This window comes from Rhea pennata, chromosome 4, assembly GCF_028389875.1.
Source record: "Rhea pennata isolate bPtePen1 chromosome 4, bPtePen1.pri, whole genome shotgun sequence".
Classification (NCBI taxonomy): Eukaryota; Metazoa; Chordata; class Aves; order Rheiformes; family Rheidae; genus Rhea; species Rhea pennata.
In genome coordinates, this window is record NC_084666.1 from 2,701,368 (window position 1) to 2,715,381 (window position 14,014).

The following is a 14,014-nucleotide window of genomic DNA, read 5'->3' on the forward strand; positions in this document are numbered from 1 at the left end:
CCAAAACAACAAAAAAAAACCCCCGAATATAAAATGAGTTACCTGGAAATAATTCATTAGGTGAAGGTTATACGAGGTGATTTTTGTTGCTTTCACAGCACAGATCACTGCCCAAAGATACCAAATTCAAATCGGTTTTACGCGCCTCAGCTGTGCAGTTAACGGCTCCCTTCCTCCCATGGGTAGCTCCATACAGCACAGCACCTCCTCAGAGGGCATCGATCTGTTTGCTACGGATTAGGAAGCGGAGTGGCACCAGCAGAATTAACCCCAAATGTAAAGGGTGCGCAGGGACGCCGCTTCTTATTGTGGGTTCTTCCACACGTCCTTTTGAGGCTCTCCAAAGGACACCTCTCCAATTCGGCTTGCTTGTATCACCTTTGAAAAGTCCTAACTTGCTCCGACCCCCTCCTATGCTACTCAACAGCATGGCAATTTCTACTTAAGACTTCTTTTATGTCACAGCTCATGACTGTTTTAAAGTCTGCCGTCCTTTCAAACCTGCCTGCTGGCATAAGAGCTCCCAATTCAGCTCAACTGGCCATGGAGAATACTTAGAGACTGGCACGCTTACGCCAGTATGACTGCTTTCAAGTGAAGTGGGTTGGGACAGTAGCGGGCCACAGAAGTGGGTCTATCAACACATCTGCTGGAGTAGTAATGGGTTAATAACCTATGAAGCAAGGGGACAGAAGAGTTGCCAAGCAGGACAACCAAAACAGTGTAACAGAGCCGAAAGCACTACCAGTTCCTTGGTCCTCAGCTGCTCTTCAAAGACCTTCTCTCATTGCATAAAAGTGCCTATCGTGGTAGAGCTCAGAACTAAATGTAAAAACATAGAAGTCACACTGCAGAAGTGATGGAGCTGGATGATGCTTCATTTCAAATGACCCTTAATGTCAATGTTCTCCCTACAGCTTCCCCAAAATATACCTCGCTTCGGTGTAAGACTTCCAACTACTCGCTCTTCTTCTCATTGCTGATGGTTGCAACTGCCTGGTGAGGTAACAGGAATCTCACAAGGGCTCCACTCAAATGTGAAACATAAGCTGACAGAGCATATAAGTCCGTGAGATTCCCTGCCCACTCCACTCCACATGCTGACCGAACTTCAGAATGATTTTCCTAACCAAATACGTCTCTCATTTGTTTAGGCAGCTACAAATGTGGACAGCCTGTCGATCACGGATGCAAAGCTAGCCATTCCTTAGCACTGGCTTCTCACGTTGAATCCCTAAACACTACAGGTCAGCCCTAAACACTCTGCAGGTCATCCCTGCAAGGCAAATCCTCTGTTTTATGAGGGTATTTTTCAAATCCTCTGAAAGCTTCCAGGACAATTTTGTCCGACTTAAGGATAAATGTTTCTAATGCAACTATTTTATTGTTGATCCTGGAGGTGTTTGCTCAAGCTAAGTACTTCTGCATGTATGTTTTCCCCAGGAACGTGCAAGCATTAGTTTCAGCTGTTACCAACTTGAAGATACCCAGAAATCAGCATCAAAATCATAATTTTTCCAACTTCCAAGAAAAGCTTCTTCTAAAAATCACCACGGGGACAAGATTCGATATCCATTAGATGACAAGACCTAAAAAAGCCTGTAGAGGTAACTCAGGCTCAGACACTTGCACGAGTCCCACATGCACAGGGACATTAAATATTCTTAGGAAAGCGCACCATGCAGCACATCCGAACTCTCAAAAAGCCGCAGAGAAAAGCCAATGAATTTTGTAATAACTAAGTAAATTTAGCAGTAGTTTTGTGATCCACCAGGTATTTGCTGAATAGGAAATAAACCAAAGCAGCTAGTTATGTGTTGCCTAGCTGCAGACTAATATGAATAGCTTCCCTGCAGGTAAATCACTTTCTATTACTTCTAAGTACCCCAGGAAAAATACTAATTGAAAACATGGTTCTAATACTGTCCAGCTGGAAAACATTAGCTTAGGATGGAACTAGCTTGACACTGGCTGCCAACTGGCTACGCACAATGGAAAAGTGAATTAATCTCTTGCAGACAAGGCATCCCATTTCCCACTTCTCCTTTGTAACCCTCCAATACATTTGTTATTAAACAAAGGCTTTGATTCACATGGGGAAAGAAAAACATCAATGCATTTATGATAACAAGTCTGGATTTCTTGTATAAAAATGAAATGCTTTCAAATTATTGACACAACAAATGGTAGAGCTACTGGCTTACAGTCCAACAGCTTAGTGACATTTTTCTTCACTCTCTCCTTAGCTAACAATTAAAGAACAAATAAACAGATAAAGCAGAACAGACGTAAAATAAGAAAGAAAATGAAAATCCACATCCAAATCAGTCCAGCCCATCTTCCTGCATCTCCCTCCTGCTAAGAGTTTTTATCCCATGCAAGTGGAAAAGGCTGGAGAAACAAAACTCCAGAAGCTGACCCCATAACCAGACTACATTTTCCTTTCTAATGACATTCATTTCCACGCAGCGTCCAACAGCCTGCATCATCTCAAAAGGGTCATTCCCCAAGTTCCCCACAAGCCACCAGCATCCTTCCCTTCCTCTCTTGTCCAGGCTAATTCAACTTTGCTAAAGGACTCCAGATTATTATTTTAAAACATATTTCCTTCCCCACCCAATTTTTGCAAGGTACAACTAAGAAAAAAAAATCTGAAATTTTAGCTACTCTCCTTGTCATTGGAAAAGCATCCTTGTTTTGCACGCAGGTCCATCAGTAGATACCTTACTTGCTGGCACAGCAGCCCACCTGAATGCTCCCTAATTGACTTCAGGATACTGTAAATGCTTTTTGCTCTTTGTCGGAATTAGATTGTTTCACCTCTCCCTGAAGTGGATTAAGAAATGTTTGTATGAACTGCTTCGCTGACGTATCAGCTGAGAGGATAATTAGCAGTTGCTAGCAATTTCTGGATCTGAAAAACAAGGACATCTGTCCACGGTCTTGCTCATTATGCTTAAAAGCAGCTTCTCCATCACTCCTTGAGTAACTTCAGGAGGTCAGACAAGAGAGATATGGAAAGTGCAGGCAAGCAAGGAAATTCAGTTGCAAGCAAGAGAAAGATGAAATCCTGTCTGCACTGCTATCTATGGAAACACTTCAAAAGCGGGAGTTCAACATTTCTCTAATCAAAGAAGAAACTGAGAAGAAAACAAAAAGCAGAGAGGTAAAGAGGAGAAAGCAAACAAAGCAGAGGACGCATTGCAAGCTGAACAAGAAGAAAAATAACACTCCAGTCAGGGACTAAGATCATTCAAAGCTGTTATCTTCTCTATAGTTTTGTGGATCAAACTGTCCAAGAGAGCAAAAAGTTTGGGACAGCTTTGTTTTGGCCTAATTCTACAGGAGAGGTGCTTTTGGTTAGCTTATTTCTAGAAAATTAAGTAATGAAAAGAGGGAAAGGGGAAGTGCCTGCAGGACAGCTGGTTTCATACAGCTTTCAACTCACTGACACTTAGTTTTTGCATTTAAGCAGCAAATATCAAGACAAAGTTTTCCTCTTCCTCCATCCCTCCTTCCCACCGCACTACTATCAATTTAGGTCAGACTGTAAAGCCTGCAAAAAGTTACAGAAGAATTGTAATAATTCATAGCAGCCAGGACTTTGTAAACTCTGTTTTGAGTTCTACAAGGACTTTCTTTTCATTCTGCTTGTAACCTTATTCACCTTATTCCTTCAACATTACTGTTTTAAGAGCTGTCCTACAGAAAAGTCAAGCAACCTGTCAATGTTTTTCCTCAGACTAACAAAACCAAGAGGAACATTTGTAATTAAGTGTGTGGCACCTATATTAAATAGGTCAACAGGTGAAAGTAAGCAATATCATTACAAGTATACTGACCCTATCCTGATGAAATTAAGCCCATCCGTCACACTACTCCTCCAGTATTTATATCTTCACTGTATATTGCTGCTCTACATCCCTTAAAATGCTTTAGTGCTCACAAGAGTTGTTCAACTGACAGCTTGAAAGGCTCAAGTCAACAAGTAAATCCACCAAACAGATACCCCACTGCCCACAGAAACATCGGTCCCAAACGGCAGCCTCACCCCGTCCTGATGGCAACGTCCACACGCATCACATGTCCTCCCCGACGGAGCAAGGAAGCTCATTCCAATTTGCTGGGCGACAGCCCAATTTTACAAGTGCATATTTCAAATGAGGTCTCAGTGAACCATTAGCAGCTAATGATTTCCAATATGTATCATCCCCCTAACAAAATACAGGAATGAGAAACCTCAGGAAAACGGAGGGCTCTGGACTCAAATGGAAATCAAGGGGAGTGGAGTCACCCAGAACGTGCGAGGGGAAAGGCCCCAGGGCCACATCAGCTCATTTGTCCAGTCATTCAATCCAAATTAATAGATGCTTTTGCAAATTTTGCTTTCTTTTCTCTACCCACCAGGGTTCACATCTGCAAAAGGGGACAGAATATTCTGACTTCAGAAAGAGAAGTAAAAATGATTAATTTGTGAACACTCGGATAGGGGGCAATCATAGGAATCATTCATCCTGGGACGAAAGGGTCTCAGGTTCTTAACTTTTACCACACAGGTCTACTAGTGAAAGCATCATGCTAAAAACATCTTTTGATTCTTTATTCTCCTTTTAAATACGTTTTTCTTAAACCTACTACGTGCTATGTCCAAGAACATACTTCGTGTAAGACAACAGTTTCCCCATGCTATTTGTGCATCACAAGATGCATTGGAACGTATTTACACCGAGAAATATGTTGATGCTGTCACAGGACACAGACAATTATATTCGTCTTTACTTTGAGAGATCGCAGAAAAAATGGTTTCTATTTGCAGCCCCTATAGCTATTTCTAGCCAAATGTTCTGCTGTGTAAAACTGCATTCTTCTCTATTACAAGGCATAAAAACTAACAAGGCAAGCAAAAAACACGTCATACTCTACAAACAATATAACTTTTACCTAAACCCCAAAGTTGTAAAGGCATACCTGAAGGGATAAAATTAAGTGAAAACAAGATCAGATGGCTTTCCCAGACCTATAGTTTCTTATAGGCACATAACAAATAGCAGACTTTGCATTTCTGCATTAAGCACATTTTAAAACGAGCATCGGCTAGTAGTTGCGGCAAGGACCATCCTAAAACAGCAGCTCTCACCTTTATGCTTCCTCCAATTAGATCAGGCGGCTCCTCATCTGTTTCTAAGGCAACGTTGATGGAGGCAAAGGGGCGACTTGCCATCTGTTGCATCTCACGTAGCAGTTGCTAATTTAATAAACAGAAAAATATTATCACCACGTTGTTTCAGCACAAAAATCAGGGAACACACGTTGGAGGGGTTTTATCCCAAACAAAGGGATAGCAACTAACGTGGAAAAAGAACCTCCTGGTGTTTTAACAGGCTCAAGGGCACGAAAAGATAATTGTAGACAACCATATCACAACAGTGTAGCAAGTTATTGCGACTTGAGCTAAACAACACTGTCTTAGCCCAAATCGGTTGCCAAGTAAATCACATCTGCTTAAGTTTCCATGAAGCAGTAACTTCTCAAGCTGGGATAAACTAGCTGCTGGTCATCATGTCTCTGCAGCATGAGAACAACTTCATAAGATTTGCAAGAACAGATTTAAGATTAAATCATCAATATCTGGCAGTTAACTACCTTAGGAAAAAGTTTGGCATTTTTATAACACCACTTGCAAAATGTTGCAGTTACTGAATAATCATCTTTTTTATCATTTGCTTCCTTTGTGAATGCAGCAAATGCAAGGAGCTACAGGCATGTCCTTGCTGTGATACATTTTATTAAAACCTTTTCCCAGGTAAATCTCTGCAAGCCCTTGTGACACAGGATGCCTTTTACTGTACAATCAAGGCGCTTTAAGCATGATGCTGCAGCTCCCCTTTCAACACGAGAAATGACGCTTCTATCTGGCCACGCTGGAAAGAGCATTTCCATTTTAGCTGCGGACACGCTCTTCTTTGGTTTCAGTGGCTGATCCCTAACGCTAACAGCAAGCTGCGCAACCAGTAATTGGATGCAGAAGCCATAACCCTAATTCCCAGAAGCAACAACTGTGATGTGACTCCCTGCCCCTATTTAATAAGGGAAGAGACATACCTCCTCGCAGATCTGGTTAAAAAAAGAAAAAAGAAGGGAAAAAAAGGAAAAAAAGGAAAAAAAGAAAAAAAAAAGAAAAAAGCTTCTACTCCTTCCCTCAAGTACAGCGTATTGACTAAACCCTTCAGCTGACACGCTGCAGAGCTCACAGTATTACCCACTTACCATCACTACTTAACTGCAACACTACTTGCTATATCTATTTTTTTAAGCTAGACTGAGACACTGTCAAATGCCCCCTTTCCCTCTTAAGACTGGGTAACTTGATCATTCCAAGCACCATCTGACTATTTATAGCAGTAAAAAGGGTCTAAACACCATAAAATCCACTGTGCTTCCAGTTGTCGAGGGAAGACAAACAGCACACAAGAAGGAAGAAGTTGCTATCCAGAGCATTTGGGCAAAACTAGGCACATCACTATTTTCTGGAACTCATAAACCTTCTGCATTCTTCTCTCTGTCAGAAGTCTTTTTTTTTTCTTTCTTTTTTTTTTTTTTTTTTTTTTTTGTTTTTTTTGTTTTTTTGGTGTGTAGAAAACTGAGATGTCTTCTCTCTAATCCTGGAGATCAGGCCAGGAAGCAGGGATGCATGACAGCACCAATATAGCTAAGCCTGGATGGGTCTATAGCTTCTAGGATTCTCAGCCTAATAAAACATAAAATTTCATGAAATTCAGCAAAAGACAAAATTTTGCTTAATCTCTGAAAGATCAAAAAAACGTATTCCAGAGCAGATTGTAGATAGTGTCACAAAGTAAAAAACAAAAAACAAAAAAAAAACCCCAATAAATTCACACAAATGGAGATGTAGTAAGCATTTGCAAGCAAACTTGCGTGGACCTCACACTTGGGCAAAAGAACTCAAGGAGTTTTAGCATATTTAAAGCACCCTAGCAGATTGCAAACTAAAGCAAGCGTGAAACAGATTGCCGGGTTGTTGTTCCCGCAATTGTCCCCTTCAGCTATCATAAAGCGCTTTGTTTAATGGCTATAAAATCAAAGAACAAGCTGTCCTGATGAAGATGTCCAGATGACTTACAAACTAGAAGCTATTAGCTCTTTGAAGCAAGTTTAGTTTACTACGGAAAATGTGCAATTCGGCAACATGACACCTACTGAAGTCAACAGTAGCTTCAAGAAATAAAATCCTGAGCAGCGCCGTGAAAGCAGAGCTGCCTCTGAGTGCTAAGACACCAGCGATGGGAAAAGCAGCGCTGATGGAGATGTTACTGCCTTCGTTTTCCGATCCGCAAAGGCAGCAGGAAGCCCAGGCAAAACCGGAAAGGTCCACCTCCGCCAGCACCCCACGACTCACCAAGCAAAGGCCCAAGGAATTATATCCTTTTCCTTATGCTGGTTCCTGCTGCAGCAAAAGTCATATAACCAAACAAGTTCACTATAAAAATCAGAATAAACTTGAGAAATAATTGCTCCTTAACCAGGAAGTCACTTTTGCCCCCACAGCAAACACTGTGCACGTCTAACCTGTGCCTGTCTATATTCTTCACTATTTATTTAGTCCGTCAAACTTCTAATCGACAGACATTTATCAGGCTGTAAGGGAGAAGTTGTGGCATTTCCCTTGCCAAGATGCGGCGTGTGTCACTAGAAATCAGTCGCAGTCACCGTTAAGATAGCCCTGAACGTGGCCCATCCCCTTTCTAACGATTTACTGAGATTTAAAAACAGGAAATCAAACCTGAACACTCCCTCAAGCAAAGCTTTGGTTTCTAGATCACACGCTTAATAGGACAACCTGGGATACTGTTAACTACTCAGGTCTGATAAAGATCTTAAAGACATAACATTTGACAGCCTTCTATCAAAGCACACCAAAAAATGCGTACTGAAATGCACCGTGGGTATTTAGCACCAAAGTAACCATCATCTTAAAATAAGAACTTGCATAACTTTCATTTGCATGGCTTGCTTTTTTTTTTTTTTTTTTTTTTTTTTTCCTGCTGCCACTATCAGGAGGAAAAACTCCTTTCAAGAACTACAAATCAAAGCAATCGCAGCAGGAGAAGAGTTGAAACAAAGCCCGAAGGTTTTGCTGCAACCAAACGCTAATGGTACCTGACAATAAATAATGTCGACAGGACGTGGTGGAGGGGGCAGGGAAGGAGAAAAAAAAAAAAGCAAAAGAAAAAGGAAGGTAACTGTGGTTGCTCATCTCAGCGCACGGGGACTGCAGGTGCAGATCCAGGAGCAAACGCTGCAGAAAAGCAGCGCTCTTTAAATCCGTACGCGCGGAGTAACGGCAAATCCGGGATGAACACCGTGCTACCGATGCGAGGGAAAACAAGCACGCGAATTCAGGGAAACCTGCAACGGCGCGCAGGCTCCCGCGCAGAAGAAAAACAGCCGCGCGGGTTGCCGGCTTAATTGATTAATACAAGCTACACCGCGCTTTCTGACACGGAGAGCTCGACCATCCTGTTCGCAGTGATAAACCAGTCACTGGTTTCTGTGCAACTAATCTGTTACCATCAATCTAACCAGCTGCCCCCGACGGAGCCTGTTTTACGAGCACAGGCCGCCGGCGTCTTTCGGGATCGGCCTCCGGTATCTTCAGGCACGGAAGGACGCCAATTTTTCTAGATGAAAGCCCCGCGCTTTGGATTTCGGTTACAGCTTTGGAAAGCTGACCAAAAGAGCTTTCCGTAACGTGTAACGAACGCAAGTTTCCACAGGAGCATTTTATTTCAACTTTTCCAAAAAATGGCAATTCAAGGAGGGGGAAAAAAAAACAGGCATGCTAATTAAAAAAGGGGCATTTATAACCTTTCATTTTAATGCAGAGTAAAAGAGAAGCAAAGAGGATCCCGCAAGGCAGGAAGCGAGCTATTCCCGATGGACAGGATATATTAATACCACAGTAAGAAACACCAGCAAGATACCACTAGGAATGTCTTGTACCATTAGCCCGTGTCCAGGAAGGTGAAATTTTAAAAATGGAGAGAGGCAAGAGAGACAAGTCTCATTAATACCTTTAGTCAGGAAATTTGCAGACTGAAGCCTTCAAAGTATTGCTGAAATTCAGCTCCTTTGAGATCTCTATAGCGTCGTTTTTAGAAGTACAGCTATATTCTGTGCAGCCAGAAGACGTAACCCTTTTGAGAGGTTTTAGAGGACCTTCGGCTGCCGAGACTTCCACAGAGCACGCTACCTGGTATTTCGTTTTGATCCAACACGTGTGATTAATGATCATCCTCTGAGGATTTCCAGTTGCAGCCGTTGAGGTTCCTGTGCATTTGGCACGGCGCTGCAAAGCCAAAGCTACGGCCAGCTTCCCACTGAACTAATTTTCTGCGGCTTTATTTCTGCACCGCCGCAAAATGCCAAGCTCCGCTCTGTTATCGATAAGCGGTATTAGCAGGCATGTTCTCAATGCTGTCCGCAGCCAGCGTTAAGAGCTAGGATATTCTGAAATAAGCCGCGTGTTTTAGATCACACCATCTCGCCTGCATGGTAAAGATAACCTGGTCGAATGGGCCAAAACTCTAAGATCTCCTAAATGACAATGAGTCTTAACAGAAGAAAAGAACAGCCTTGGAGAGAGGGAAAAAGTAAAGATAAGGAGACAAACTGATTTGTATTCTATTATTTAACATATTTAGGGGAGGGAAAAAAAAGAGATTTGAGGACAGAATAGACTATTTGGTGTTTTCTGCATCAAGCAGAACCACGCACCTCTCCCATGAAGAGCGCCAGAGACGCTGTTCTCCGACACGGATTCAGCAACCTGGTGAGCTCCCTCCCCAGCCAAGGCTAAACTGAGGGTGACACCAAAACAAAACAAAGTCGTCTCCTTCTTCCAGACCAATTTTCTTAACGCCGTCAGTTCCGTAAAGTGCTCGAGTGAGTCAGTCCTCTTACACATCCCCTCAAAGGCTCAGCGCACTACATCAAACACGCACTCTAATCAAATGCCAAAAGGTCTCCTTGCCTACGCCGAAGATACGTCAACAAAGGATAATAAAATTCTCGCGGCAAGATTTATTAACTCCGACTTCGCAACGTGCTAGCTGGAGTCGTGGTGCTTTCGCTGCGGTCAAGGGGACAGACAGCGAGCTCGTCCTTCCAAAACACCAGGGGTTGACGTCCCGGTGGCTGCAGTGGTACACGGGTATTTCGATGCCGGGCTGCACTGCTAAGAAGCCGGCGCTGACTGGTAGTCAGGCAGCAGCTGGACATTAATAGGAAATAAAATATATCCTGATGCGAAAAGCTTTGCTTTACATTATAGTTACTTGGCTACCTTGGGGGAAGGAGGAGAAATCAATGGAGTTTCCTACAAAATAAAAAAGAGGCAGCAAAAAACCATAAACATCTAAGATATAAATACTCTATGAGGATGAGCCACCCTGTTTCAGAAATAAATGAATTAAGCATTTAGCTACAATTATATTAACTCTCATGTAAGTCAACAAACAAACAATTTTCTCTGACACTTCCATCATCACTGAAAATTAAGTTTTTAAGCCCCTAGAGCAGTGCACATATTAATGTTGGCTAATTAGTTTTGTAACCGACTTTGCAGGCTATGTTGAAAAAGAGAGGAGGAGGGAATTAATGTTCAAATGCTTCTCAACAGGCATTTCCACACTTCAAAACTATAACAAACCAGAAAGCAAAGCTGCTGGGAACTTGTCTCATGCCAGAATGACAGAACATATTTAATCCAGGGCTGATTAAGATAAGTAAGTTATTTATCATAATCATGCCCAGCAGGAGGGCACAGAAAATTGACCTTTAATAAGAATACTACATACCATTCGTAAAATATTTTAAAAAAGAAAAAACTGCACAGTCCATATCCAATGTCCATGTAGACTAGAAAATATATCAATACCAGATAATTACACAATAGCGAAGCACACCTTTGATTGACTAGAGGTCTTTTAGCATAATTATACAACACTTTCTCACTGATTTCTCCAAAGAGCTAAATCAGACATCCGTCCACTGATTCCTATTGTCACAGAGAAAGACACAGGAGTCTGAAATTGCAACAGCTCTTACGTACACAGTTAAGGCTGACTCCTCCTCGTGCTAGTCTATCACACCATTGCCCAAAATACTGGACTCTGGTTCTCTGTGGGATATTTAAAATAGCTCCACCTTCTTTCTTAATTCTCTGCTGTAGCTCTGCGCTTCCAATTTAGGTGGCAACACCCCAAAAGACCACATAAGGAGTGCTCAGATGAGTGCTGAAGTTGAGCATGACATTGCCACCTTGATTCATGGTATGCAACACAGAAATGGTCAACTGGAATGGGTCATCTGCAAGTTCAACCCGAAGTGACTCAATTAGGCTCAGAACTGACAGGAGTATGCTCAAGCAAAAACAGACCGCGTATTTCCCCCCTAAGCTGGAATCTCTCGTCAGTTTTTATCTTCTCGTTTTTTTTTTTCCTCTTTTGGGCATCTCTTTTTTCTGTTGCAATTTCCTTCAGTTGGTGACCAAAGCCAAACAGATCACTGCAGCGAGCACTTAGCGTCCATACTTTGAAAAAGCCCACAGGTCACTACAAGTTGGTTCCATTCATGGATTTTTCACATCTAGGGATAGCCAAAAAAGCTACAATTATTTGATCTGACCTCCTGTACAGTACAAGCCACAGTATCTCATCACGTGATTTCTACAAACATGCTGCTTGGATCAACAGAGGAAAGACTCTTTGAAACACATTCAAATTCCAATTTGACATCCATCTTTCTAAAAGAAATTGCTGTCATTGTTAAAGTAGCCATTAAAAACAGAAAAAAACTAATAAAAAAACCCATTTCTTTAATTCTTTTACCCTCAGTCCCAGACCTGGGGTGTTATACCTCTAATAAATTATTTACAAGACCTCTATACTGTCAAGAATCTTCCCTGATTTTTTTCCCCACAGACAGTTGTTCACATTATTAACTCTTGATGTGTTTTCTCTTGGATAAATTGAGTAATTTGTGATGCTTTAGTCTGTCCCTTATCTCCCAGATCAATCTTGCGGCATTTTTCTGAACCATCTGCAACGTCCTGAACGTTGCTGAGACCAAGGTGGACACAGCATTCCTATAGATATCCTGCTATGTTACCCCTTAGACTAACACTACATTCATATATTACTTCACTTACATATCCAGGAACTGGGAATTAACATACAGCTCTTAGATCACTACCGCAACCATCGCTTCAGGCTATTTTGTGGGATGTGTATGCTGGAAGTAAGCCTACTCTAAATGTTTTGTATCACATATAGGCTTACATTTGACACCACAGTGACCCAATTGGGTGTGCTGACCCCCCCAGTCCAGACTTCTGCAGAAGTCATCTGCTTGTGATGATTCTCACTCCTCCAGTTGGTGTTTTATCTACAATTACACCAATGGTTAGTATTTTTTTTCCCCTCAACTGACAGATGCTGAATGCTATTGCAAAACAGCCCGGAAACACCCAAATTACTGCCTGCTGGGAGCTTGAGGAATACAGCAGAGAAGTTCTGTGCCAGCTTATCTAGTTTCTCATATTCTCCCTGAGCAGCTGTGTCTGCCCACTATCAGACACAGGCTAATGAACGGGACAGATTTGTAGCCTGACCTTTCACGTTCTAGTACAGGACCAATATCAGATCCTTCCAAAACGCCGTCGGAAGTCTCCACGCTGCGAAGAAGAGCCTGATTTACGGTTACAGTTTTAAGACATCCGGATTCAGAATCCTTTTATTTAACAAAGGATATCCTAAATCAGATTCTTAAAGACAAGACACAAAGCGAATGAAATACTAACAGGTGAGAACTGGAAGGGGACGGAAAGAGAGGCAGGGCAATAAATAACATATAGTAAAAACTGCCTTGGAAATTCTTTGCCCTAACAATGGATACAGAGAGCCACTTGCCTAAACGGTATTCAGTGTTCATAGACAGATGGGGACCGGCAAAGCTAAATCACAGAGATCTTAAAGCAAAGAGAGCTAGTGGAAACAAAAGGGATGCTACATTTGTGATGCTGCACTTGTGAAGGAGACGATGTTTAGTAATGAGGTCAAGGAGAAAGTGGATAATCCGTGCAGTAAACAACTACACAAAACCCACCCTAAATAAGTTTTGGCAGGGCAGACAGAGTAGAGAGGTTCAGTCCTAGAAAGCGTGGCCAAAAATGGAGGCAAGATACAGACAGTTTTATGGATGTTAAAGGTTGGATTCAGTTCTAGACACCTACAGTTAGGTACTTCTGTATGTGCTTGGTGTTGATGTTACCAAAACAGCAAATGAGGCACAGACAGCGACTCAGCTCACCCTCACGTACACAGTGTGCACTGCTATCCACGCTCCACTCGCTGGAAATACGAACAGGAGCTATTTCTTGGAAGAAATGGAAGAGCAGGAAGTCAGCTGAGAGTGAAGAGACTCAAATTTGGATGCTAAGATAGAAAAAGAGGACAAACAAATTCAAAACAGCAGATGGGTATCTTAAATTTATAATGCCAGTCTCGTATATTGTGCGTTATTCTCTATTACCACCTTGATACGTCTTAATGTGTCATTTTTCCAGAGACAAGATGAAAAGATTTCCTATTCTTATTTCGTAATGTCACTCATTTCATCCTAAGCCTCCTATAAAAGCTGCCCTTTTATCTCCATTTCTCTCTTTAAGACGCCTGTAGGTATTTAAACATGGTGCTCACTGGAGACGGAATAAACACACAATTTACTCTTCCATCTCCTCCCTGCCCATCACGACACAAATTGTTCCTATTTGCACTTCAGGTCGAGTTTCGTACTCTGCAAGGCCTGCGCTTTTGCTCAGAGCTCGTTTTGCTGGAACTATGCGTTCGCGCACCCAAAAGTCACCTTTTGGCCATAAGGCTGAGGACCATCAGCACCGACAGGCACAAACAGCTCGTCAAAGCGAATCAGCTAT

At 42.1% G+C, this 14,014-nt stretch overlaps 1 protein-coding gene across 1 annotated transcript in view; it reads right to left on the reverse strand.

Annotated features, from left to right (window-relative positions):
* Positions 1–14,014, reverse strand: part of ATRN (attractin) — a 191,262-nt gene that overhangs the window by 8,636 nt on the left and 168,612 nt on the right. Inside the window, exon 29 of the mRNA XM_062574488.1 lies at positions 5,138–5,245. Within this exon, the coding sequence (XP_062430472.1) occupies positions 5,138–5,245 (108 nt within the window). The remainder of the gene's footprint in view (positions 1–5,137; positions 5,246–14,014) is intronic.